A 23,139-nucleotide genomic window follows, 5' to 3' on the forward strand; every position below is an offset into this window, starting at 1 on the left:
CTGTAACATGAAACAGTAATTATCAGACACACACAGTATTTTACATCAACCAGTATAAACAAAAGATGTTAATTGGGTTCATTTATATGCTTTTTTTGTTTTGTTTACATGCCGTGAATCCATTGGATGTGCACCACGACTACATTAGGCCGAGAGCTCTCGGAGCTCTTTCCTCTATATTATTTTGGCAGAAGATGTGCGCTATTTTCCGATAACTGCACAGCTCAGCAGCAGCCTTGCCTCTGTTCTGAAAAAATACTTGAAGGCTACTTCAAATGCTACTTCAGCTGTTGCTAGGCTACGACTTCTCCTACTTGTTAGAATTGTAAAGCATGTACTGAACTAACAGAGATAATAGAAACACAAAGGTTGTATTTACAGCAACACAAAGACATCCATTAATACCTGTTGAGGTCTGTATCTGGGTATGTTTTGTCAAAAGAAAATCTCATCCTGAGTCTCTTAATTTTCCTGAATTGGACTGGGTGTTAAAATGCTGAAATGAGGTAGTTGAAAGTAGCAGATGTCTTAATTTAAAAAGAGAAGCAATAATATTTTATGTGCTCAAGTTAAGTCGTGATTCAATTACTAGCATGTGCACTGTCCATAAACACAGATCAGCACCATGCATATTGGCTGAATTAATCGCTGTGATGCCTGTGGTGCTCCACATGAATGTTAGGGTTGGCGTGATATGTGAAGATTTCAAAATAGTCATTTTTAATTCAACAGCAGGGGAATGAAAATATATTTGCAGGGACCACCGCATTTCATGTGCACACGTGGATTAAAACAATTCATATTTTGCCGTATTCTAGTTTGAAACCAGACAGAACCAGCTAGCCAGGAAGCTACATTAAAACAAAAAAGCTAATAGAAACCTTTCAGCTGTAAAATGAACAAGTACTAGTAAATGATCAAAGTACAGAACCCATAATATGTAATGGGTCTTTGTGGAGAAACCACCAACCAAATGATAATCTACTTGCTGGACACAGAGTCATGTCGACACAGAACTGGGAAGTCAAGCTTTTCTTGGGTTTAACACAGCAAAGGAAGGACAATGAATACTCATCAGTTGCACTAGGTTATTCACCTAGGTCAAATCTTATTCTTATAAATATCAAGAATGTAAAAACAGACATAAATTAAACAGCAGCTCTGATGTCGTCACTAATAGCCACTACATTCAGCAAATCATCCAATTACGGTGGGTATTTCTTCATAATGTAGAAATAAATAGCATCTAATTTTGGTGAGCTTGATGTCTTTCTCATACACAGCAGCAATCAAGACACTTCAGCTCACTTCATGAAAACTTAGAGGCTTTGCAGACCAGATTTGCAACCAGCTAAAGTAGTTGACCTGGTTATCATAGTATATGATACACAGATTTCAATGTATTTGCTGTACACACTGCATTAGCAAATACTTTTTTTTTTGCTGAGTTCTACCAGGTGTAGATGTGCTTTTTTTTTTTTAAGTCGGCACGTTTCGGCTTTCATCAACTGAATACAGATTACCTTTTTTACCACTTCTGTTCCATCAAGGTCATACATCACAGAGAGACCAATCCAAAGAAACTGCGTGTGCAGGCAGATGGTTTCATAGGAGAAAGTTAAAAGCGTATTTCCATCAATCCACACGAGGGAATAAAAGTAAGGTGGGGAAAACACAGATAAAAATCAAAACTAGACTCTATGGCATTTTTACACCAGGCTGTACAGCAGACTGTGGTAAGGTTTAGCTTTACAACCGCTCAAGTTGTGTAGATCCTCTGGCTCCAAAGCACAACTCTAAATTTACAGCCTAATAGGGAACGTTCCTAAAATAAAATGCTGACATCACATTCCCTTTTACCGCCATCCTATTAAACTGGCACATTTCCCAGCAGCTAGTTTTTGTCTTTCAACCACATCTTTTTGTTTTGTTTTTTCTTTTTCCCCCGGTATCACTGGTTAAATTGTCAAATGTATCAATGCACTTTTGGGGACATGCTTTCCCTGAATTTCTCTTTTGCAGATCTCTAACTTAATAAAGCTAACTGGATACATTTTTGATCAAACTCAAAATATTACAACATTAAGGTATTTAATCCAGTGGTGGCTTTTATGCCTTGGGTCTGATCAATTTCCCATCCACAAATAAACACTTTACTCATAGTTACTTACTCTTCCATTGGCTTCTCCTTTCCACCAGCCCTGGTCTCCACCGATCTTGCTGTAGATTTTGACAATGTCGCCTTCTCGCAGTGACAGCTCTCTCATGTCTCGCGCTGCAAAGTTATACCTGGCCACTGCTGTGCTGACCACTCGAGGTGTAAACACTGAAAATTGATAACAATAGGAGTTGAGCCATAGTTAATTAACTTAATGGCACACCGCTGAATTCGCAACAAGAGTTATTATTTACTGGTATTGATGAATATTCATGTTTATGTATGAGGGTGACGGTTGTAAGACGAGGTCACACTGAACATAATGGTAATAATTAGTTGTGAAGAATGTACAGAGGCGAGATGGTCCGGTCAGTTTTCAGCGTGACACGCTGTAGCCACAAAATGACAAATGAGCAGGACAACTTGTTTCATCACTGGAGAGGAAATTGGTTTTCTTTTCTTGATTTAATGAGGAAATGTCATCCTGAGAAGAACTACAGTGTTCTTGTTAATGAAAAGAGTGCCACAGAGAAGTAGTAATGAGGTCGAGGTACATAGGCTTATTATGTAATTACAAGAGATGCGGCGCGAGGACACAAGAGAGGCAGCGGGGGAAAGGAAAGGATAAGTAGATAGTACCTGACCAAAAGGGGGCTTGGCTCTGAGAGGAGGAGAAGTTGAGGCCCTGTGGACTGAGGAAGGAGAAGTTGTAGGATGCACAGGTGGCTGCTGAGAGGAGGACAGAGAGAGAGCGAGACAAGGGAGGAAGTAAAGCTGGAAAATGTTTGAGGTGAACACATGCAGAGGCGAAGCCAAAGAAGCAGAAAGATAAAAAGATTTTGGATTGAAGCTTTGTGTGCCTGTGCGTTCGGTTCTCATTATATTTAATCTTAACCATGAAGGTGTTGCAATTTGACTGCTTTAAGAGTGTGAATTTATTTACAAAGTCTCAAACAGAAGCAGCGTGGGAACTCTGTTGTTTTTTAGAAAGAGTCTGTTCTGTTCCTATTAGTGACATTATTATTCAGTATTACACCAACCTGCAGAATAAATTTTGGTGTTATGTTTATTTAACTGTACAATTTACATTATATTATATTAAGAAAAACATATAATGTCACTAATAGGCATTACGATGACAGCCCAACTGAAGGTTGGATTAACAAGACTTCATCATTTGTGACAACTGATCAAATGCTGCTTTCCATTTTTATGCAGACGGCACTGTTATCTATTATTTACAGTAGTGAAAGCCTTTAAATAGCTGCAGTCTGCGTTTCATGTTGTTCCCATTTAACTCAACTTAAATGGAGGAAAATCCAAGGTCATGCTATTTTCAAATTAAGAGAAAGATAAAAGCTGCTAAAAGGGCTGAAAGTGAAATTATCACAAGATATTAGTATTTAGTATTATGCATTGAATTTTTTTATTTAAAAAGGAGACAGAGAGCTAAAACTTACATTAAGATTCTTTATTTTTTTCCCTCCAGGCAATGAATACGCTGCTCTTTATGAACACACTCAAGAAACACCTAAAGAAGCTGGACACTATACCGATGTTCCTCATGTTTTACTACCATTTTATGTTAAACTACCATCCAATTGGTTGTTTTTTGCTTTTTTTAAATATAAAGACATAGTTTTACAGCCTCTAATTTCTAATATTTTAAAGACAGAGGTGTTGATTATGCTGCTCTTTTTTCTGGAATAACCACTTTTAAAGGATTGAAAAATTAGTACTCTTGTTCACTGTGATATCTCTTGGAGATACACTGAAATTTATTTGAAATTGGACCTTTTTTGTTCTTGATGTATAATTGCACATGATCTTGATTTTGTGCTTACTCACTTGCACTTTGTGTCACTTGTGTGTATAAAATCTCTGCAGCTCTCCATGCCAGGTCACACTTTATTTGATTTTATTTTTTCTCAAACTTATTTTTCTCGAATAGATATTTACCTGAAGGTCTACAAAAAGCTAATAATACAGAGTGTGACAAAGCTCAAATAATCTCAAACAGCTTTTTTGACATTGAGATCACTCAAATGGCCTGCACAGCCACCAGATCCGTCACAGCCACCAGATCAGTCACCCTTTGGGATATTCTGGGACAGGAAATTCCCATTGTGAATATGCATTTGAGAAATCTGGAGCAACTTTGAACCAAAAAGGAGGGGCCAACCTGGAACTATGTAGCAAAGGAGTTAGCACTGGCCACTAAATCTATAGAAAACTGACTGTCTTCCTCTTATCTCTGGATTTTCCTGGACTTGGAACAGAATTCCTTTTTTGTGGAATATTAGACAGAGGGACCTAAAATTGTTACAACTTGTTGAAAGGATCAAGAAAACAGTAGTAGTAGTAAAAGGTGACATCTTATGAAGCTCCACTGAAATTCACATGAAGCCTGAGCTTTTTGTTCTTAATATGTCATTACGTACGATATCGATGTCGTGGGGCCTGTGTCACGTGTGGTTAATGTAGGGTCCTATTATTACAGGGCCTTTACGTTACAAAGCGCCTTAAGGGGGGCTGTTGTCATGATTTGGCACTACAGAAATAAAACTGAAGTAGTTGTGCTATTTATTTTATATAAAATAAAATAATTATTTTATATAAAATAAATAGGGCAGCTATATAATATAATATATATTTTCCAGCTGCTTCAATTGTTGTTGATTTGACTTATCAGAAAATGTCTGTGTGAACTCCATAATAGAGTTTTCCAGATCGAAAAGTAAAAGTACGTGCTTGGAAACAGTCAAGGATAAAACTGAGAGGAAAACCATTATTAGCAAAAACTCCAGTTGTCTCCATCCGTGTACAACTTCAGCCAAAACAGGAGGAGAAATGATTTCACTATACTGGCCAGTTGGGTCTTTGTGAAGAGCGAACAAAGTGAGGCCAGTGTAGGACAGAAGCTAGCGCAAAGACACAGCCAGTATTCATATAGTGTAATGGCCACGAAGGGCAGCCAATTCAGTCATTCCAAAGGCTGGAGTTAGCTGACTTTCTCTTTGTCACTCTCTTTATCATTTCACACTGCTGCTCTCCTACTCTGCCCAGCTGCCCCTCTGGCCTCCATCTTTTTTTTGTCTGTATGAGTCATGAGAGTCACTGGCCTTGGGAAAAACAGAGGACAGGGGAAGACAAAGAGAGTGGGAGGAAGTGTGTCTCATTTATTTTACCCCCTTCTTACAGTATCCACAGCCACAGTGTCATGAAATTGAATTTGTACTGGACCAGTGTATTTTGGTAACAGAGAGTGAAAAAGGTATTTTCATAATCGTGCATTGAAGCAGGTAGACATTATTTGACATGCAATGCTCCTTCAGTCTCCATGCAAAAACACTGACACTAGCATTTGAAGATGTCTGTGCATGTCTCGTTAGAGCTTTGGGTGGTTCCACTCAGCTTCCAGTGGGCATTACCCAAAGCTCATTAATGGAAATGAGGTCTGTAACATGAGTCAAGTGGTAGAAAAGTTAAAGCCACAAGTCATAGTGTATTTAAGAGTCAAGTCCAAAGCCAACCACATGTGATTTTATATGGGAGAGACATGGCACTAAAAAGAATCCTGAATAGAAATATCTGAATAAATCTTGTACCTACTACTCCCTCCAAAGGGCCAACCGTCTGCTTTATAATAGCTGAAACAGAACAGACAGAAGTGATTCCAAAATCTATACAAGTTTTTTTTCTTGGCTTACTGCATCCATAATGTAAATTAGTCTCGTATTTGTTCAAATGCCCTTGCGGGATCAACCAGATATGTTGATTCTGTTGGCACACTGGATTGAAGTGGAATTTAACTCTTGAAGGTGCTGTAGAAAACTTTATAAAACTTAAATATCATGAGGCAAAGTCACCTTTTTTTTATTAGATTTTTCTGGTTATTTATGCAGCTTTTTATTAACGTTGCGGCCGTCTCCTTATTCATTTAGAGAGGGGCTTAGTGTTAGCCTGAATAAACTCCCAGGTGCTGTTACGAAGATGCCTGCCAAGGAGTGAAACTTGCTTCTAAAAGAATGATGGATATTTTATCTGAAGATGTTCTCAAAACTTAGCTTCATCAGAACCACACTGATAAGCATCGTGGTCACTTAATCTATACTATGAAGCCACATATTAAGTTACTTGGATTAAGTTATTATTAACACGGAAGGACAAACATTAGGGTCTCTTTCACAACCGATAAACATCAAACCTTGCTCTGCCAAAACGCTTACTGACTATCATTTATCAGCTGGCTGTACTTAGCTGTTCATTGCTCAAGGATCTAATATGATTTTCTGGTACTAACAGATTGTGTTGTTTGCAGAGTTTGGCTGCTATGCGGTATCAGAATGGCTGCAGAAGTGGAAAGTAAAGTATTGGAACAGAGAAAAATTCAAAAGGTTTACCTGGTGAGCGTGTGTTGGCCCGCGTAAGCGAGCGTTCTCTCGACTTGTAGGGGTATCTCAGTGTGGTATCTAACAACTTGAAGCTTTCTTTCAGCGAATGAGACTGATAGTACTCCACAAGCTCCTGTAAAGTAACAGGATACAAAAAGGTGAACTTTTCTGCTTTCACATTGACAACAAGCTCCTATGGGTGTTTCTGTGTTGGCAGTTCATTAAATGACCTTTTTTCTTTTTTTTTAAACAGTTTAATATGACTTACCAACAGACTTTCAAACTTCTTTGCCTCGGTGATGTGTATCCAGCTGTCTTTTTCAATGACTTTGATGTGCTTTACTTCATCGTTGAATCTGTAAAGAGAAATCACCAAGAACAGATGTTGTTTTTCCACTGTTATCGATTTTCTTTATCCATATCTTGCATATTACTGTTGAGCCTGTATTCTCCTGTGCCCTTAACTTAATGTGTTCTGCTGCTCCACACATTTCTTTTTCAGTATATCTGATTGAATAAGATGGAAATTAAGTATTTTTTCTTAAAGTTAAGACTTCTTAACAGATTTGTTTACTTAATTATATCGAGCCTGGTCCCCACAGTCACTCATCACCTGAGTTAGACACAAATGTGTAAATGTGCATTCCCTTTCTCAACCCATCATTATATGACAACTCCAGTAAAGAACTCATGGATTTTTTTTCCTCTTGAGAATGCATCGTCTCATTGAAAAGGCACAAAAAAGGAAGGATTAAAAAAAAAAAAAAGCAATTACTGAGTAGTAATTAGCTGGAGCTAAAAGATGCACAGAAAAAGCTGACTAGGGCTCCCTGTGAGAATATTTATTCCCCATGAGATATGGATAAAAACCTTCCCTTGACATTTTCCTCCCCTGTAAGATCTGAAATACTCACTTGATGCTGATGGCGAACCTCTCCGCCTCAGCTGTCCTCTCTCTGATAAGGTAGGTCCCACTGCAGTGGGATTTTAAAAGGTTGTCTGCCTGCTGCCGCTCCATGTTTCCTGCAAACCTACAGAAAAAACAAAATTTAGAGGTCACTGTTTTTTTTGTTTTAAGTTGTTTCATCAAATGACACTCTAAAAGCTTTAAAAACACTTAACTTCAATCACCCATGTAGTAATTAATCTTTTGGTTAGGGTCAGCTTGCTTTCAATTGAACCACTGCTTTGAGATAACGCTACAGTTTAACATTAACAGATCTGCACTAATTACAGGATATTGACCTTGGGCTAATGGTACCTTATAGTGCACAGGCCCATTAAATGCACAGTTATGGGTCTTACCAAGGATATCCATAGTAGTCTGCATCCCTTGAGGACGACCGGCATGACTGGAAGGGCTGTCGCACATAACAGACACCGTTCATTAAAGAACACAGCACAGGACTAACTGACATGCACATGCATAAACTCGTCCACTCTCAAATCATACACGCTGTAATCAGTCACAACCCACTTTACAGGTGTATGGGTGCATTACCTTTGGGTCCAAACAAGGCTTTACATAGGAACTGGGGAAAAAGCCGCTCTTTTGTGTCTGTATCAGCTTTCCCTGTAAGACAAACACAAGGTAAGTTTATTTCTAGATGTGAAACAAAACTGTGCTTACTTCAGGCAAAGAAATACTTTGGAAAAAAAAAGGGAAAATGGGTAATATGTAGTTTAGTGTAGATACAGAAAATTTGGAAATCCTAAGACACACTGAAAAATTTGTAGGGTTTATAGAGGAAAAACTAAAACTAAGAACTATATTTCCTCCTTGCAAGTAATCATTGTTAAGTAAGACTATATTAATAAACCAATATCTGAAGCAGAGATTCTTTAGTTTATTGTGTATAATGTGAAACAGTGTTACGTTGGTGCCTCCTAGTGGTGCCAGTTTATCTGCACTGGATTCGTTTTGTCAAAATTTAAAGTAAAACATTTCTGAAAGACGATGTATTCACTTGGAGCTAAATAAATATTACACGCTATGCATCATATTTTCGGTGCTAGATGTTGTATGTACAAACTTTCCCCATCAAAGTCAGACAGAGGATGAAATGACTCCATCTTATGCCTGCAGCAATCGATTTTAAACTCTGCACACCTGCTGACATCACACTGAGAGATTAAACTGCCATGCTGTAGAGGGATAGCCTACTGTTATAGCTAAGATCAATTAATGTCATCAGAAAGTTGCCCAGAGTCACTTCAGGAAAAGCCAGCCTGATATTAGAGTCGGTGATTCAGCAGGAATGCCAACAGTTCCTGGAGCAAACAGTGTCACAGTTCCTATCATCCAGACTAATTCACTGCAGAGGATCCTCCAGGTCTGCACGTACACCTCTTCTAATGTTCAGCTAAAAGTGATTTATTTCCATTGGTGAAGGTGCAAAGAAGTCTTTAACTTCCTCTAAGATTTTAGAACAATTTTAGGCAAGTGTGGCTCAGTTTATCATTCAAACACTCTTTAAAGTATCCTGTGGTATTTTAGTGAGACGCACAAGCCAAAGCGCTATTAATTTAAACTGACAAGGTGACAAGGGGACTCTGTTTACAAGATGTGCGCTGGAATATGATGATGATTTGCAACTACAAGAAAAATTATCTTTTTTTGTAGCATGGGGGGAAAGAAAGCACTTAGGGATTTGCCTACTCCACAGCAATTTGAATTAAAGGCATTTTGGGGTATGTTACTGTACTTGTTCACCACCAGAGGGATAAGATTGATAGTGCTTTCTGCAGCCTGGTTAGAAAACATGAAAAGAAATGACGGAAATGGCTCCAAAGGCAACAAAACGCTCAGTAATTAACACATATCTTGTTTGTTCAATCAATACAAAAAAAACCTGTGTGTGTAAAAACTAATCTACAGTTTTACAGGAGGTTGTGTGCTTAGACTTTAGCTTTGCTGATTAAAAGACTCCACCAAAGTCATTGCAATTGTCCAATAAAACAAGGTTTTTGTCCAGATCCAATAATAGCGATCCTATATGCTAACTATTTCAATCTGGAAGTGCCGGTATTTGAACAGAGACAGAACCTTGACTTATGTTCTACACTTTCTATCTCACAGGTAAAAAAAAAAATTGAATTTAACATGAGAATCACTGATTCATTTCAAATCCACTATGTGAGGTGCTGTGCCAACATCAGCTGTCTGCATAACAAGCTGCGTGTGTCAAAGTGAGGGATGGATTGATTTAAAAATGATTGACTACTCTACCTCCCACCATGTGATATCCGGGTCTCCCTTCAGAAGCTCGATAAAATCTCCTGTTTGGAAACAGAGAGGGGTCTTCCCCGGAGGCACCGGTGTGCCATGGTAGTTCTTCACTGCCACCATCTTAGGACCTGCAATAACAGTCAGTGTCCAGTACATTACCGCTTCCAGCTTCTCACTAATAAAAAAGTCCACTGACATTGAGAAAACAAAAGCTGTAGAAGAGTTGTGAAAGAAACGATCAGATTCTGCAAGTGTATCTCTACTGTACTTCTGCATACTCTACTAATGCATTTATATTGTGAAAAGGTTACTTTTTTGTAATATAATAGAGAAAGGTAAACTTTTACATATTATATTTTCATTAGCTGGATTGGAGTATTGATGCTTATTGACAGACTTATTGGCATATTTAATTTTGGGTTTGCACTAGTTACTATTCAAACTATATAAATAATGTGTATCTCGCGTTCTACTTCGGTACATGCAACCACAGTCACAGGCAAGACTCCTAGCTTGACAGTTGTCCAAATGATAGTCGACTCCCTCCACGAGGACGTAACACCACACAAGGTCATTGCAAAAAAGCCTGGCTGTTCAGTGCTGTATCAAAGCATATCAATGAAAAGATGAACCGGCCGGGAAGAGTGCCTTCACAAGAGTGTCAAGTCCACTCAAGAAGAGCTTCACACCAAGTGGACCGAGGCTGGGGTCAGAGCATCAAAAGCCACCACACGTAGACCTCTTCAGGATCAAAGCTACAACTGTTAAATTCCTAAAATCATGCCATTCCTGAAACAATGGAAAACATCAGATGCATCTTACAAGTACCTGGTTTAAAGAGAAAAAGAAGTGGACTGTTGCTCAGTGGTCCAGGTTTTCTTTTGATTTCAATTAGAATCAAGGTTCTAGAGTTTGGGTGAAGGATGGAGAGGCACACAATCAAAAGTGTTTGTGAAAACCTCATGCTAGAATTCAATCTTTGATTATTTAGGGTGCCATGCCATCTGCTGGTGTTGATGGTTGCTGCTCTACTCTGTACTATCACGTAAAAATTCAATGCAACCACCTACTAGAGCGCTTCAGGTTTCCACCTGACAAAAAGTATGGAGCATATTTCCTTTTTCACCAGGAACTAGGAACTCCCACCGCGCCAAAGCTAGTATTTATTGGTTTGCTGACTGTGATAATGCTGGGTTTGACTACCCAGGCAACTGACGTGACCTGAAACCCCACAGAGAATCTCATCTTCCTCAATCAACAAACTGAGGAAGATGAGACACCTGAAGCCAACTATTAAAGGAATCTGGGCTTCCCTAACAGCTAAGCAGTGACACAACCTGATCACCACCAGACTACGCCAGACTGATGTAGCAATTCATGGTAAAAAAGCCTCAACCAAGTGCTACCTTAACAGAAATTGTTCATTTCTGTATTATACGTCGTTTTTTTTTGATTGATCACAAATAATTTAATAATTTCAGATGCTGGAATTCTGATAATTTTTTAAAGCCACAAAAAAATCGGTATTAAACTATAATCTAGCTCGAAATAGTTCACTTGTGATGTGAACATGTGATGATACAGAATACATTAAAGTTTACCTTTTTAAATCCAATTATAGGAAAACAAAATAAAACCTTTTCACAAAATTCAAATTTTTTTAGAGGGATTAGTATAGGGTTAGTATTGTTGCTGCAATGGCGCTATCCACTAGATGGCAATAGAGAGCCGTGCTATTTAAGCACAGCTACAGCCAAAACAAAGTTGACAGCTGACAGAATATTCAAATGTTAGCTCTTACCAGGTGATAATCCAGGCTCCTACACAACAGAGACAAATATCTGATTATTGATATTGTTAATAAGTAAGCAAAAAACATCACCTTTTATCCTTTTGTGGTAATTATTCAACAAAGAAAGATGGTGACAATTAGAGAAAGCTGTTGTATATTGAGTGAAAAAGAAACTACTCACCAAGTCAAGAGGATCTGAAAAGAGGAAATATTGAAGATTGTCAAAGAAGATTCACAAGAAAATATTTCACCAAGTGGATCCATCAGCACTTGACATCAGCATGCCAAAATGTACAGCATAGCTTCATGCAGACCATTTTTTTAAGCTGACTAACAGCAATGTAGTATGACTGGTTTCCTGTGAGCGTTAAACAGCAGATAAAACTGAAAGCATCAAACTATATTGTTACAGTCCTGCTCTGTGGTCCTTATTATACACACACTAACTTATTTTAAGAATTTATTTGATTAATTATGACCTTCGACTATCAAAGAACTTGATTGGTTCATACTGAACCTCACTCAGCAGTTATTAAATTGGATCAAATTTGAGAAAATAGGCCACAATGATTTTCTGAATTCATGTTGAGTAAATATGTTGTCAGATACTGCTGCTAAATCCACTGACACAATAAAAAAGCCTGCCTCCCTTTTACTGCTGCATAAAGAGGCCTACAAGCAGGACAGGGGTCATCAAATTACAGCAGTCATCATTGCATGTCCGTGACATATGTCACACAGTTTTTATTTATCTATTTTTATCATTTGCTCACTACTTGACCCTCACAAAGTCATCTGAATAACATCTTCTATTAAAGAGGAAATACCTACTTATTTTACAAATGGTGATCACTTCTAGACACTCTTTGTGAGCTCCTGTTCCACAGCGAGAGCAGTAGTAGCCCTGATAGAAGATGCCCCTTGAGGACAGGCGCACACACACACACACACACACACACACACACACAGAGAAACATGCACTTTAGTAATGCAAACAGGAAGTGGCTGAGACACAAATTAACCTCCTGTAAGAACAACACACAAGGGGACCTGCTGCTTGTTCCTATAATTGTTCCAACTGCGAATCCACATCCTCCATCATTCCCGTTCTGTAATTCTTTAAAAATCACCAAATCAACTGGCTCAGTTTAAACCGTGTACTCCTGAAGTTTATTTGTTACGGGTACTGTAACACTGCATGCATCGCACGCTGCCAAGTTGAATAGTAAGTGCCATAAATCACGATGGGATCTGCTGGGACTGCAGCAGTAATTAGCATCTAGCAGGAAGAGAGAACGCTGGTCCCTGCTGCCATCGGCTCTGTGAATTTAGGTCAGCAAAGCCACGCAATTTGTGGGTCAATACACAGAGTGGGGTTTAGCCGGCTGACTCTAATAGAGGTGAAAGTGGTGATTCAGTGACACGGGCTATCCCACTGCAGACGAGCAGCATTCTCACATGAGAGAAGGTGTACTCAGGAACACTGTGGGTGGTGCGGGGCCGGGAAATGTTTAAAAATAACATCCGTCAGCCGCAGTCACACTTACTAGAATATTTTCCAAGGAATGCTTTCACACTAATGATGGGTTATGCGAGCCAAAAACATATTCCCTCTGTGATTTAAGTCTGTTTGTTTGTTCACTACCAAATGCTACTTAAATTATTTATTTTTATATTTGTACTGCTGTAGTGTATACTCCACTCCAAGGGTATTTTTTTTCTCCTCTGTTTGTGGTGTACAGAGTCAAAATTACAAAAATTGTGTTGTTGTCCAAATACTTACCTAACTGTAATAACTTTTGTGTGCTTTTATGAAAAAGTGAAGCCAACGTGGGAGTAGTTGCAAAAGGTCTCCTGGCAGCAGTGCTTCTTTGCCAAAAAGACCATCAGCTCCCTGGTTTTGTGTTCTCAGTAAACACTTCCCTGATCATTTTATTGGGCTCAGTTGCTATTTTCATGACACTCTGAATAAAACATTAAGTCTATTTTGTAAATTATAAGTCAGGGAATCAGAGAGGAGGATTATCCAGGATGCTCGTTGGTTAACAAACTGTCAATCACAAGTGATTAGCCACAGAATGTCCTCTGTTTCTGCTCATCTGCTGACACATGTGGTTTCAAAACACCAAGATGGTGACAGTGAAAACATTGAACTTCCTTTTTTGTGCATCATAATTTATTAATAATTCTGCCGTTGCATATTTTGGACATACAGTGTCTCTGCTTCATAAAGTTTGTCTGGATAAGTAACACATAAAAATGCTGTTGCTACCAAATGCTGACATAACAGTCACTAGAGAGTCTGGAATAAGGATGTATTCGGTGTGCATTATTAACGGCACTAAAGATACCAGCGCTGGGGTTGTCAGGGTCATTACCTCAAGAGCATCTTGCAGGCTCGACAGTTGGTATTCTTATCAAATGTGTGCATTTCAAAGTTGTGCTGATTAGCTGTGGCTCTCTCTGGCTTGATGTTGGACCTAGATAAGTAAATAATATGGAATTAAATAAACCAGTTAAACTGAGGATACCTAGGATTCTTTATTTTTTCCCATGCTACTGAAAAATAACATGGCAAAGACAATTAGTCTCACATAAAATACATTTTATCCAATACATTTTTAGTCATACTCACATGGCCATATCAAATTGCTCCATCCACTTCCTCTTTGTTTCCTCAGTTTTGCAAAAGAACTGGAAGCCCTGCTTCCCTTGCAGATGGATCAGGTAGAAACCATAAGACCACTGGTGAGAAAAAGTGAGTGTTGAACAGATGGCAGAAAAAGGTTTGTGGATGGCAGACCGAGATAAGAAAGAGGCATGTGATATCAGCAGTTCCAAAAAATATATGGTCAAATCAAGTCAGACCTAAAAGATCATCAACATGCTTTAGCAATTAATTGGATAAGACGCTGGTCACAGACTCAGACTGTGCATATGCAATCAAGGTATTACATCCCAAAAATCACCACAGCCAAAACAAAAACAAAAAAAAAAGCCACTATGAGAAGATGTGTTAAATAAGGGGATCATTTGAGCTTACCATTTTTCCACAGGACTGGTAAGCATGCAAAAAGAAAGACACCAGAGAAAGACCCAGTTACACATGCAAACATGTACGCACGCATGCAGATCCAAAAACAAAAAAGCCATGTTAGACCGGATGCCCAGTGCACTGCAGTACGTTTTCATGAATCCTAAATGATCTTCATTGCATTTACATGATTTTACAAGCACGAATGAACACAATGCACGTTTGACACAACAGTGTATTACCCCATCTGAAATCACATCAGAAATTACCATCAGCAAGCTCCTTCAGCTCAAGGGCAACATTTGTAATGATTACACATGCCGCTTCATCGCCTACACCGGCCGGGCCACCTTTACAAAGATCTCACTGACGAAATTGCTCTGTCTCATTTCAAACCGTGATGTTCTTACCTTTTTCATGTCTCTGTTGTTCGTCGGGTCATCCGACATTTTATGATTTTGCAGCTCAATAATCTCTTTGAGCTCATAGCTATAGCCTTTCCTCTTGCAGACAATGACCACTTTATCAAAGAGGAATATATACCTGAAGACAATCATACATTTTTATTGAATATTGGCAGCGATAAAATGTTGCTAAAGGTTATTATAGTTTAGTTTTACTATAGAACTTGGACTCACCGGTCCTGTTTTGTTCGGTTCGTAGAGGAGCACACCTTCAGTTCTCCATCTATCTTTGGCCTCCCGTACTCCTCCAGCTTCACCTGCTGCTTAGGTTGCAAAAACCAAACAAACAAACAAACATAAAAAGCAGCCTACTAAACCAATGGATTCTGCAATTTTTAATAAATAATTTTGCTAGACTTTTAATTTCAGAGAGAATTAATATCCACGATAAACGATGATTCTCCATCCTCCCTTTGACTTTTTTCCAAAGTCATACCCAGTGGCTACATGTATAAATTATTCAGAGCACTTTTACTGTACGTATTACTGTATATGTGGCACATGTACAAACCAAAGCTGAATACTGACTTGGCATATCAGCAAGGAACAACAAAAGAAGTTGTGATAGAGAGATAGAAAAACGAGAAAAAAGGTTGGTGCTACACAAAATATTAAAGTGAGCAGTTTGCAGTTTACATAAATGAGTTATTAAGGGAATTATCATGGCTGAGGATCATGGAAGCACTTTGAAAGATAGAGGTGTTCTGAGGAGAGACTAATCATTCTGTCGAACTTCAAAAACACCTGTTGATAACATGCCAGTGTGTTGGCATGTATATATTAAAGAACAACCTTTAAAATGTTCTTAGCTGCTCAAAAGATAACAAGTGCAAGGAAAGTGTGGAGTACTTACAAGATTTTCTATTGAACTTTGGAATTCGCTGATTTTTTTCAGTGTCTCATTGTCTCTCTTGACTTCATTGATGTACATGGCCAGGTCCTGGAAGAGCCAGACATTCTTTCAGGCATCTGCTATTTCAAGCTGTATTTACAACACTTGAGCAACACAGTGGCTGTATGTAATTATGTAGCTTTAGCTAAGAGGGTGATTCTGCAAGATTTTTAAACACACACCTGCATAGCCTCCAGAGCCTCCTTCAGTTGTTGTCTCTCGGGTCGGTCAGTTGAGTGACTCAAAAGTTCCTACGGAGAGATTATTTTGTTAGAAAAATGTTCTTGTACTTTGAGAAACTGTAAAAACCAAACTCCAATGGTGTGTCTGTTTGTCTTGGCAAAATTTGACAACTGCACACTGCAGATCTGAAATCATTAACAACACATTAAAAAGTACACTTTAAAACTTGAGTGCAAGCGGAGAGAGCAACCAGCCAAGTTCAGCTTGTTTTTTGCTTTACTAGCCCCTCCCCCTCCCCCAGCCCCAGATTTCTGTTTTGTTTTTGTTTTTTATGCAAAGAACTAAGATAATAATGTACACAATTAGACTGCATTGCAATTTTGTTTTAGAGCTGCTTTCGAGCTGTGTACAATACAATCTTATGACTGGTTCAGATTTTGAATTCTGTCTGATTATTATCTAAAAAAAATAATCAAAACTAAGCCTGAGGCAGTAAAGTTTCTGCCAAATGCATTTTTCTGCATCTAACATCAACAATTTTAACTTGCCTTTCTGGCCAGTATTACTCCAGTTTAACAAGTTACTTTGTTTCTTTGGTGTCTTTAAGTTAATCAAATGTGAAAGGTAAATATGCAAGTTTTCTTGCTTGCACTTAGGGGTAAAGATTTGCCTGTGGTTTGGTAGGCTGGTCAGCATATATGCTGGTTAGCTTGATAAAGTAGAGATTGGTCAAAGTTATGTTGTAAAACAACCTGCTACTCATAAAGGGGTTTACTGTTCAGGTGCTAGGAAATAACACCGTATTTAATAGTGACCTCCACATTAATGCCAGCAGAGCTTGGTGACCTCTGAACACTAATCATTCGATCATGTATTGCTAAATGTTTGTGTAATTTTTTCCCAAAAGTTTACTGAATTTTAAACAAAAATATGATGACATGAAGACTGCAGCGACACTTAAAGTATTAGGAAACAACTTTATTATGTGACCAAGTGGTTCTGGCTGATTGGTTAATTGGGTAAGCCACAGCCCAAACAGGTTAATCGTTTTGAGTAATTGAATCTCAAAATTACACAGAAAAATGCCTTAGTAAATATAAAAATAAAGTAAGTACAGGAACTTTTTAAACAAAAACACAAATATGAGTATGGCAATCTGTGCAATACCAGTTGGAGAAGGGAAACCCAGAAAGATTCAGCGTTTATTAATGGCATGGCAACTTGCCTTTACAGCAGCCCCTGTTACTGCTCCAAACTATCAGCAACTGCTAGGATTACTTAATGTGCATGTGAGGTTGTGGGAAAATAAAAGAATAAAACACTGTAAGCATAAGGTGAAAAACAAGTCCGGATGTAAATTAGGAAATAACCATAGTACTTCATTTAACTCATACTAACATACCCATAACATAACCATGGATCATCCGTCTGATATTTTGAAGCTATTATGCTATTACACGGACGAGATCCCCTGTTTTTAGGTCTTCCAATTTCAAACTAATAATGAGCTTCAATATACGGGGCATTTTCCTCACTGGCTTTTCATGCCTACTTCAAATATTATCAGCAAGTGATTGACAAACAAAACCAAGAAAAAAGTGCTTTCATCTGGGCTCCACCTGTAACTTGTATTATCTAAGTAACCTTCTGCTCCTTTAAAGAAAGAGGTGCATTACATTTGCAAAAGAAAAACAGCTGTACTGCAAAACATATACAGCAAAATGTATAGCACAAGATCATGTTTTAAGTTTTAATTGTTGAATTTGCTCTATGAAGTTCAACTATCATAAAAGAATGAAGAAAAGAGCCATGCACAGTATCATCAAATAGGGTTCACACTCTTGAGATGATATCTATATAACAACAACTGTAGATGTACCCTTCAGCAGGACTGAACACGCACATACCCAAACCAAAACAAGCCTTGTCAGTCTGACATGCCCTGAGGCCTCAGTGTGCAGCAGTGTTTTACTGCAAAGCTGCAGGAAGCAGTGAAATGGGGTGTATTTAATCTGATTATTGCACGGTTGATTTGACCTCAGTGGCTCAGTGCCACTCCTGCAGGGGTTCGATTCAAACTAATACAGATGCCACGGCGCTCTCTGTGTGGACCTACAATCATAGCACCTGACATTTTTGAATTAAAGGACACAGAAAACTCAACATAAACGATTAGTGAATAATGTGCAAAGGCAGACACATCAATGAGGTGTATTAAGTTAAAGTCCACAAAACAATATGTGTTGCCTCAGTGACACTTCAAATAACAGCTTTTTAAAAGGGCAGAAAAGAGTTTGTAAAACAGGTTAATGTGACAAGGGTACAAGTCTGGAAAATCATAACAACACTGACCAAATCCAGACAGCTGACATTGCCATTAGACACGGAATAAAAGAGAGAGGTGTTATGCATCATTTGAAATCAGAGCAGAGATGAACCATAGCCTCCCTGACGAAGTCTCAAGAAGAAAATCTTACAGTGAGGATCTGCTTTTCGGGATGGAAAGCTATTAACTTTCTGAAATATATACAGCACAAATCATTGAACTCTGAGTGTCAAAAATGTCACATACAAAGTTCTTTGAAGTGGGTGCAGCATATACTGTATTTCAAGGATTTAGCAGCGTCTGAAGCACGTGCTGATGAGTGGTGATTTGACTTCGAGTTAGACTGTGATGCCAGATTTGGTCAAATCAAAAGAAACCTGCGTATTCCTTATTTAGCTTAGCTTAAGTGTAGAGTCAATTGCGCCGAGAGTGAAAGAAACAACATGTTTACTGAAATCAGAAAACACCTTTTTCATGTCTCTGTTGTTCGTCAGGTCATCTGACATTTTATGATTTCTTATGGAAGAGACGCATCTTTTCCCTGCAGAAGACGGGGTTTTTGCACCTCAAACTATATCTGAAAGTTAGCAACATACACTGGCTGTGCCACAGAGACATAGCAGCACAGATGTTTGAGATAAACTTTTGAAAGGTAAGAAGTTAAAAATAAAGCACGTGTGTATGATATCACACGGCTATTTAGCCAAAATCTTAATGACATTTGAATGAAACTGTGTAAACACATAAACAGGTTTTACAGATTTGGATTTTACCTTTAGTAGGAGGTGATACTTCAGCACCCTCTGCATGGGAACTACCAAAAGATCTTGGAGCTTGAACTTTCCTTCTTGCACTTTCATTGTACATTCCTGTGGAAGAGTGACACAAGCAGTGGCACAGTTATTACATGTTGCATAATACAGCATTGTAGATTTCCTACAAACAAGTATTCATTTGTTGTTTAAGAATACACTGTTGTGTTGCTGCTGTTGCTTCCACACATTCACAGGGCACTCCTTTAGCAATGAGGCCGGTTTATTCTTTCAGGGCACAAAAACTCTGGTTGTGCCAGCTATTTGTGACACAATTACGCAGCATACTGAGAGAGGACATCCTCTGACAAATGAGTGCATATCCCTAAATTCTCTCTCGGCTCCATAAGAAGCGCTCTTTTGTTAGTATTATCCTATAAGGTTCCCTCACAGTGGTGTCTGTGTACATCTTTGTTCACTCGGTTTCTTTAAGTGTGCAATATCAGCAAAGCTTATCCTGTTTTACAAACAGTACTTTTCTATACTGAGCCAATAACAGGCTGACTTAGCCTTTTACAAAGCTCCTTTATTTTGAATGGGGTATCTCAGTTACTACTACCCTGTGTAGCTATATGTATTGCCTTTTGTGCTCATCAGCTCTAGGGCCCACTTGTCCTCCCATTCTAACTGCAAATGTGCTTTAATCCCGCTCTATCCTGCATTCCTTTTCTAAGGATTTTCAGTCTGTATAACATCACAAAATCATAGCAGCATACTGAGGGGGAGATCTTGTTGTATACATAGATTCTAAAAATGTCCCAGATTTACACAGTAAAGGTTCCTTTTCTCTTGTTTCATCTTTTCCTGTGCACAAGGAAATTTAACAATACAACCAAGATCCACCACAACCCCTGTTTGGTTAATATTCCGTTTTGTTCAGTATAACAAAATGTTCTGAATTTTTTAAGGCTCTAGGGGCAAATATGCAAATTACATCTGACTTCATTATAGGTTCTGCCTAACAAAGGCAAAGCTTGGCCCCACTGATGAATTTATTTAAGTCATTATTTAGTCATTGTCATTGTTTATTCAACAGTAAATTTTACTTTTGAGTTGGGCTTTGATTGAAACGGTCATATTCTAAAGCAGCTTATTTTGTTGGTACAACTCTTCAGAGCATGTACTGCAAGTCTGGATTGATATAAAATTTTAGATTTGAGTATACTTTCTAAAAGAAATACTGCATCACTTTGTCCTTTTTCTGTAGTTGGCACACAATGAATTTGGTAGTAATGCAATACACCGAAATATGTTTCTCTTCTCCTGTGGTGTTTGCACATGGTGCATGGGCAAAACACTAGCTAGAATGCCATATCAAAACAGGTGGACAAATATCCAGCTGCTGTAATATAATAATGTATCTCCACACACTGGTGCCAGGAGTCAGCAGGAACATTTAACAATTTGTAAATATAATTTTGCTGACTATCACACTCTGGAACCCGGTGAGCTTTTTTGACATGGTGCATTAACCTGTGGAAGCAGCCATTAGAAGACAGGCACATTGTGGTCATAAATGGATGGACATGATCAGCAAAAATACTCAGGTAGGCTGTGTTTTTTTTTAAATGACACTCAATTGGTACTGTAAGGGGTCCAAAGTGTGCCAAGAAAATGTTCCCCACACCATTAGTCCACCACCACTAGCCTTAGCTGTTGGCACAAACAGGATAAATCCATGCCATCTTCTTTTTGAAGCGAAATTCTGATCCTGTCATTAAAGTGTCACAGCAGAAATCCAGACTCACCAGAGCGGCACATGGTGTGGTCATCTGATTTAAGGTTGGTAACATTTTGGATTCAGAGAAGATGTTGCATACCTTGGTTGTAACATGCTTTTTTCAGTTACTGTTGCCTTATTATCAGCTAGAAAACAATCTGGCCATGATCTCTGCCCTCTGGCATGAAGAAGGTATGTTCACCCTGACAAATGCTACTCACCACATATTTTTACTTTTTTGTGTCATTGTCTGCAAACTTTGGAGATGGATGAGTGGTAAAATCCTAGCAGAGCATCAGTTTTTAAAATACTCAGACCAGATAATTTGGTACAAATACAACACCTTCTGAGTACGACATTCATTTTAAACGTGTGTAGAGATGAATGTTACCTCTACTTTAATCCTGACATCTTCCCGTGTGGCTATTAGCTCGTCCAGTTTCTTCTGGGCATTCTCCATGTGGCTGCAGTACTGACCATAGATCAGCAACCTGGGGATGTGAAAAACTAATTAATCCAGTTACTCTGTTACAACTCATCCTCATTAAGGAATCCACAGAAGAAATATGAGGAGACTGTATAAAAATGTTTACAGCTGATACTCTCAAAAGAAATAGTACAAGGACACAAACATTTACAAGTCCCAGAATAATCTTGAATACAACAAAAGCAACTTTTTGAAATGTTAGGCTTTCTTATTAAAGCTTTTTTATTTTTAAGATCATGACTACATCCACTCACAAATGTCCCACTGTGCCCTTAGAAATGCTGGAGGTCCAAATAATAAAACATTAATGTTTTTAGGAGACAGTTGAGATTATAATTTGCATATTTTTGCTCGTCCTCGGTGAGGCAAAGAGCAAGTGGGCCCATAAACCTCCGTGTGGTGTTTGCAGTCTAAAAATAAGAATTAATAAGGACTAATAAGTCTTGTGTTAACATCTAAAATTACGAGATTTATAATATCTTTGTTAAAACACAGGTAAAAAATGTCTACAATTAGCTGTAAAGTAGAATCTTTTGGTAGTATATGGACCTTCAGGCAATGTATTCATTTTAAGTTTATTAATATAATTTGGGAAGTCACGTTAAGAGTCATTTAACACTAACGGGTACAGATAAATGCATGTGTGAATAAATGTATTATAATTAATGTATTATAATTAAAAATATATTCACATCCAAGGGAAATATTTGAAGGGGTGGCATGCTCTTGCCAATAAGCTATAATCATAGCGTACTAATGAAAGTCAGGGCTTTATATCACTTGGTTTGCAGAGCTCCTCTTATCAGTGTGTGAGGGGAAAACAATCTTTTAATTTTGAGTAGTGAGGATATGAGAGCTGAATTCATTAGATATTACAATGGGACACTGACATAGATCTACGGGTTCAGCTGGGAGGGAGTTCAAAGTCATCTTGCCTGGAGGATGCCACTGCACGTGGCAAACATTCTTTGCACTTACTCAGTCAAAGTAGGGCACTGGCACAGGCTGGTATAGTGCAACCCACCCGCACAGCTTGGTAGAGTTGGCACATAGGCCTCTTAATCTGAATCTTAAGCGAGCGAGGCGGTGTAGAGAGCTGGCACCCTGAAGTCTAATCAAGCCTCTGATAGCTTTGAATAACAGGCACTAAAAACAGACCATCCAGGGAACTTTGGTAATGATGCAATCAGGAAACAAAACTGGTTATGCATAGTGACACATATTATGTATTTATTTTATATTTAACTTAAGGTTAACCATTTCTATTCATGTTTTTTAATCAATAAGGATACAAATCTTTGGAATGACAAGTCTGTTTAAATTGTCATTAATGGGTATTTCAAAAATTCTGCATGCAGTGTTCCCAAAACACAAATTTCAAATATTAGAGCAAAAGTCTCTTTTAAAATGATTAATTGCTCTCTTCCAGTGGCTCTAAAAAAATTCATGGCTACAAAACTGTTTTTCAGTTATGCAACTTATGCCAGATGTGAAACACTGAACATCTTCACCTTAAAAGCAGCATTTCTGTCAAACCCATTCACCATGTGATTATCCTCTGCTCTGCAGAGATCAACAAGAGGTGATCACTGGAGTTTTAACTGGAGCTCAGACAGAGGTTTGAATAAGGCCCCCTCCTGCAGGCTCC

At 38.4% G+C, this 23,139-nt stretch overlaps 1 protein-coding gene across 8 annotated transcripts in view; it reads right to left on the reverse strand.

Moving 5' to 3' along the window:
- Positions 1 to 23,139, reverse strand: part of vav2 (vav 2 guanine nucleotide exchange factor) — a 197,398-nt gene that overhangs the window by 2,656 nt on the left and 171,603 nt on the right. For 2 of the 8 annotated variants that reach the window (XM_023153170.3, XM_012916536.4), the window contains 21 exons: positions 21,396 to 21,495; positions 19,246 to 19,341; positions 16,146 to 16,214; positions 15,925 to 16,011; positions 15,246 to 15,334; positions 15,018 to 15,150; positions 14,617 to 14,631; positions 14,209 to 14,318; positions 13,952 to 14,053; positions 12,405 to 12,493; positions 11,755 to 11,768; positions 11,583 to 11,601; positions 9,782 to 9,909; positions 8,054 to 8,125; positions 7,858 to 7,913; positions 7,467 to 7,583; positions 6,821 to 6,908; positions 6,562 to 6,685; positions 5,767 to 5,808; positions 2,798 to 2,887; positions 2,172 to 2,326 (listed from right to left, as the gene is read on the reverse strand). In XM_023153170.3, coding sequence (XP_023008938.1) covers positions 2,172 to 2,326; positions 2,798 to 2,887; positions 5,767 to 5,808; positions 6,562 to 6,685; positions 6,821 to 6,908; positions 7,467 to 7,583; positions 7,858 to 7,913; positions 8,054 to 8,125; positions 9,782 to 9,909; positions 11,583 to 11,601; positions 11,755 to 11,768; positions 12,405 to 12,493; positions 13,952 to 14,053; positions 14,209 to 14,318; positions 14,617 to 14,631; positions 15,018 to 15,150; positions 15,246 to 15,334; positions 15,925 to 16,011; positions 16,146 to 16,214; positions 19,246 to 19,341; positions 21,396 to 21,495 — 1,795 coding nt within the window. The remainder of the gene's footprint in view (positions 1 to 2,171; positions 2,327 to 2,797; positions 2,888 to 5,766; positions 5,809 to 6,561; positions 6,686 to 6,820; positions 6,909 to 7,466; positions 7,584 to 7,857; positions 7,914 to 8,053; positions 8,126 to 9,781; positions 9,910 to 11,582; positions 11,602 to 11,754; positions 11,769 to 12,404; positions 12,494 to 13,951; positions 14,054 to 14,208; positions 14,319 to 14,616; positions 14,632 to 15,017; positions 15,151 to 15,245; positions 15,335 to 15,924; positions 16,012 to 16,145; positions 16,215 to 19,245; positions 19,342 to 21,395; positions 21,496 to 23,139) is intronic. The other 6 variants (XM_012916539.4, XM_012916557.4, XM_023153173.3 and 3 more) reach the window with 6 other exon arrangements.

The sequence above is a fragment of the Maylandia zebra genome, linkage group LG7, assembly GCF_041146795.1.
Source record: "Maylandia zebra isolate NMK-2024a linkage group LG7, Mzebra_GT3a, whole genome shotgun sequence".
NCBI lineage: Eukaryota > Metazoa > Chordata > Actinopteri > Cichliformes > Cichlidae > Maylandia > Maylandia zebra.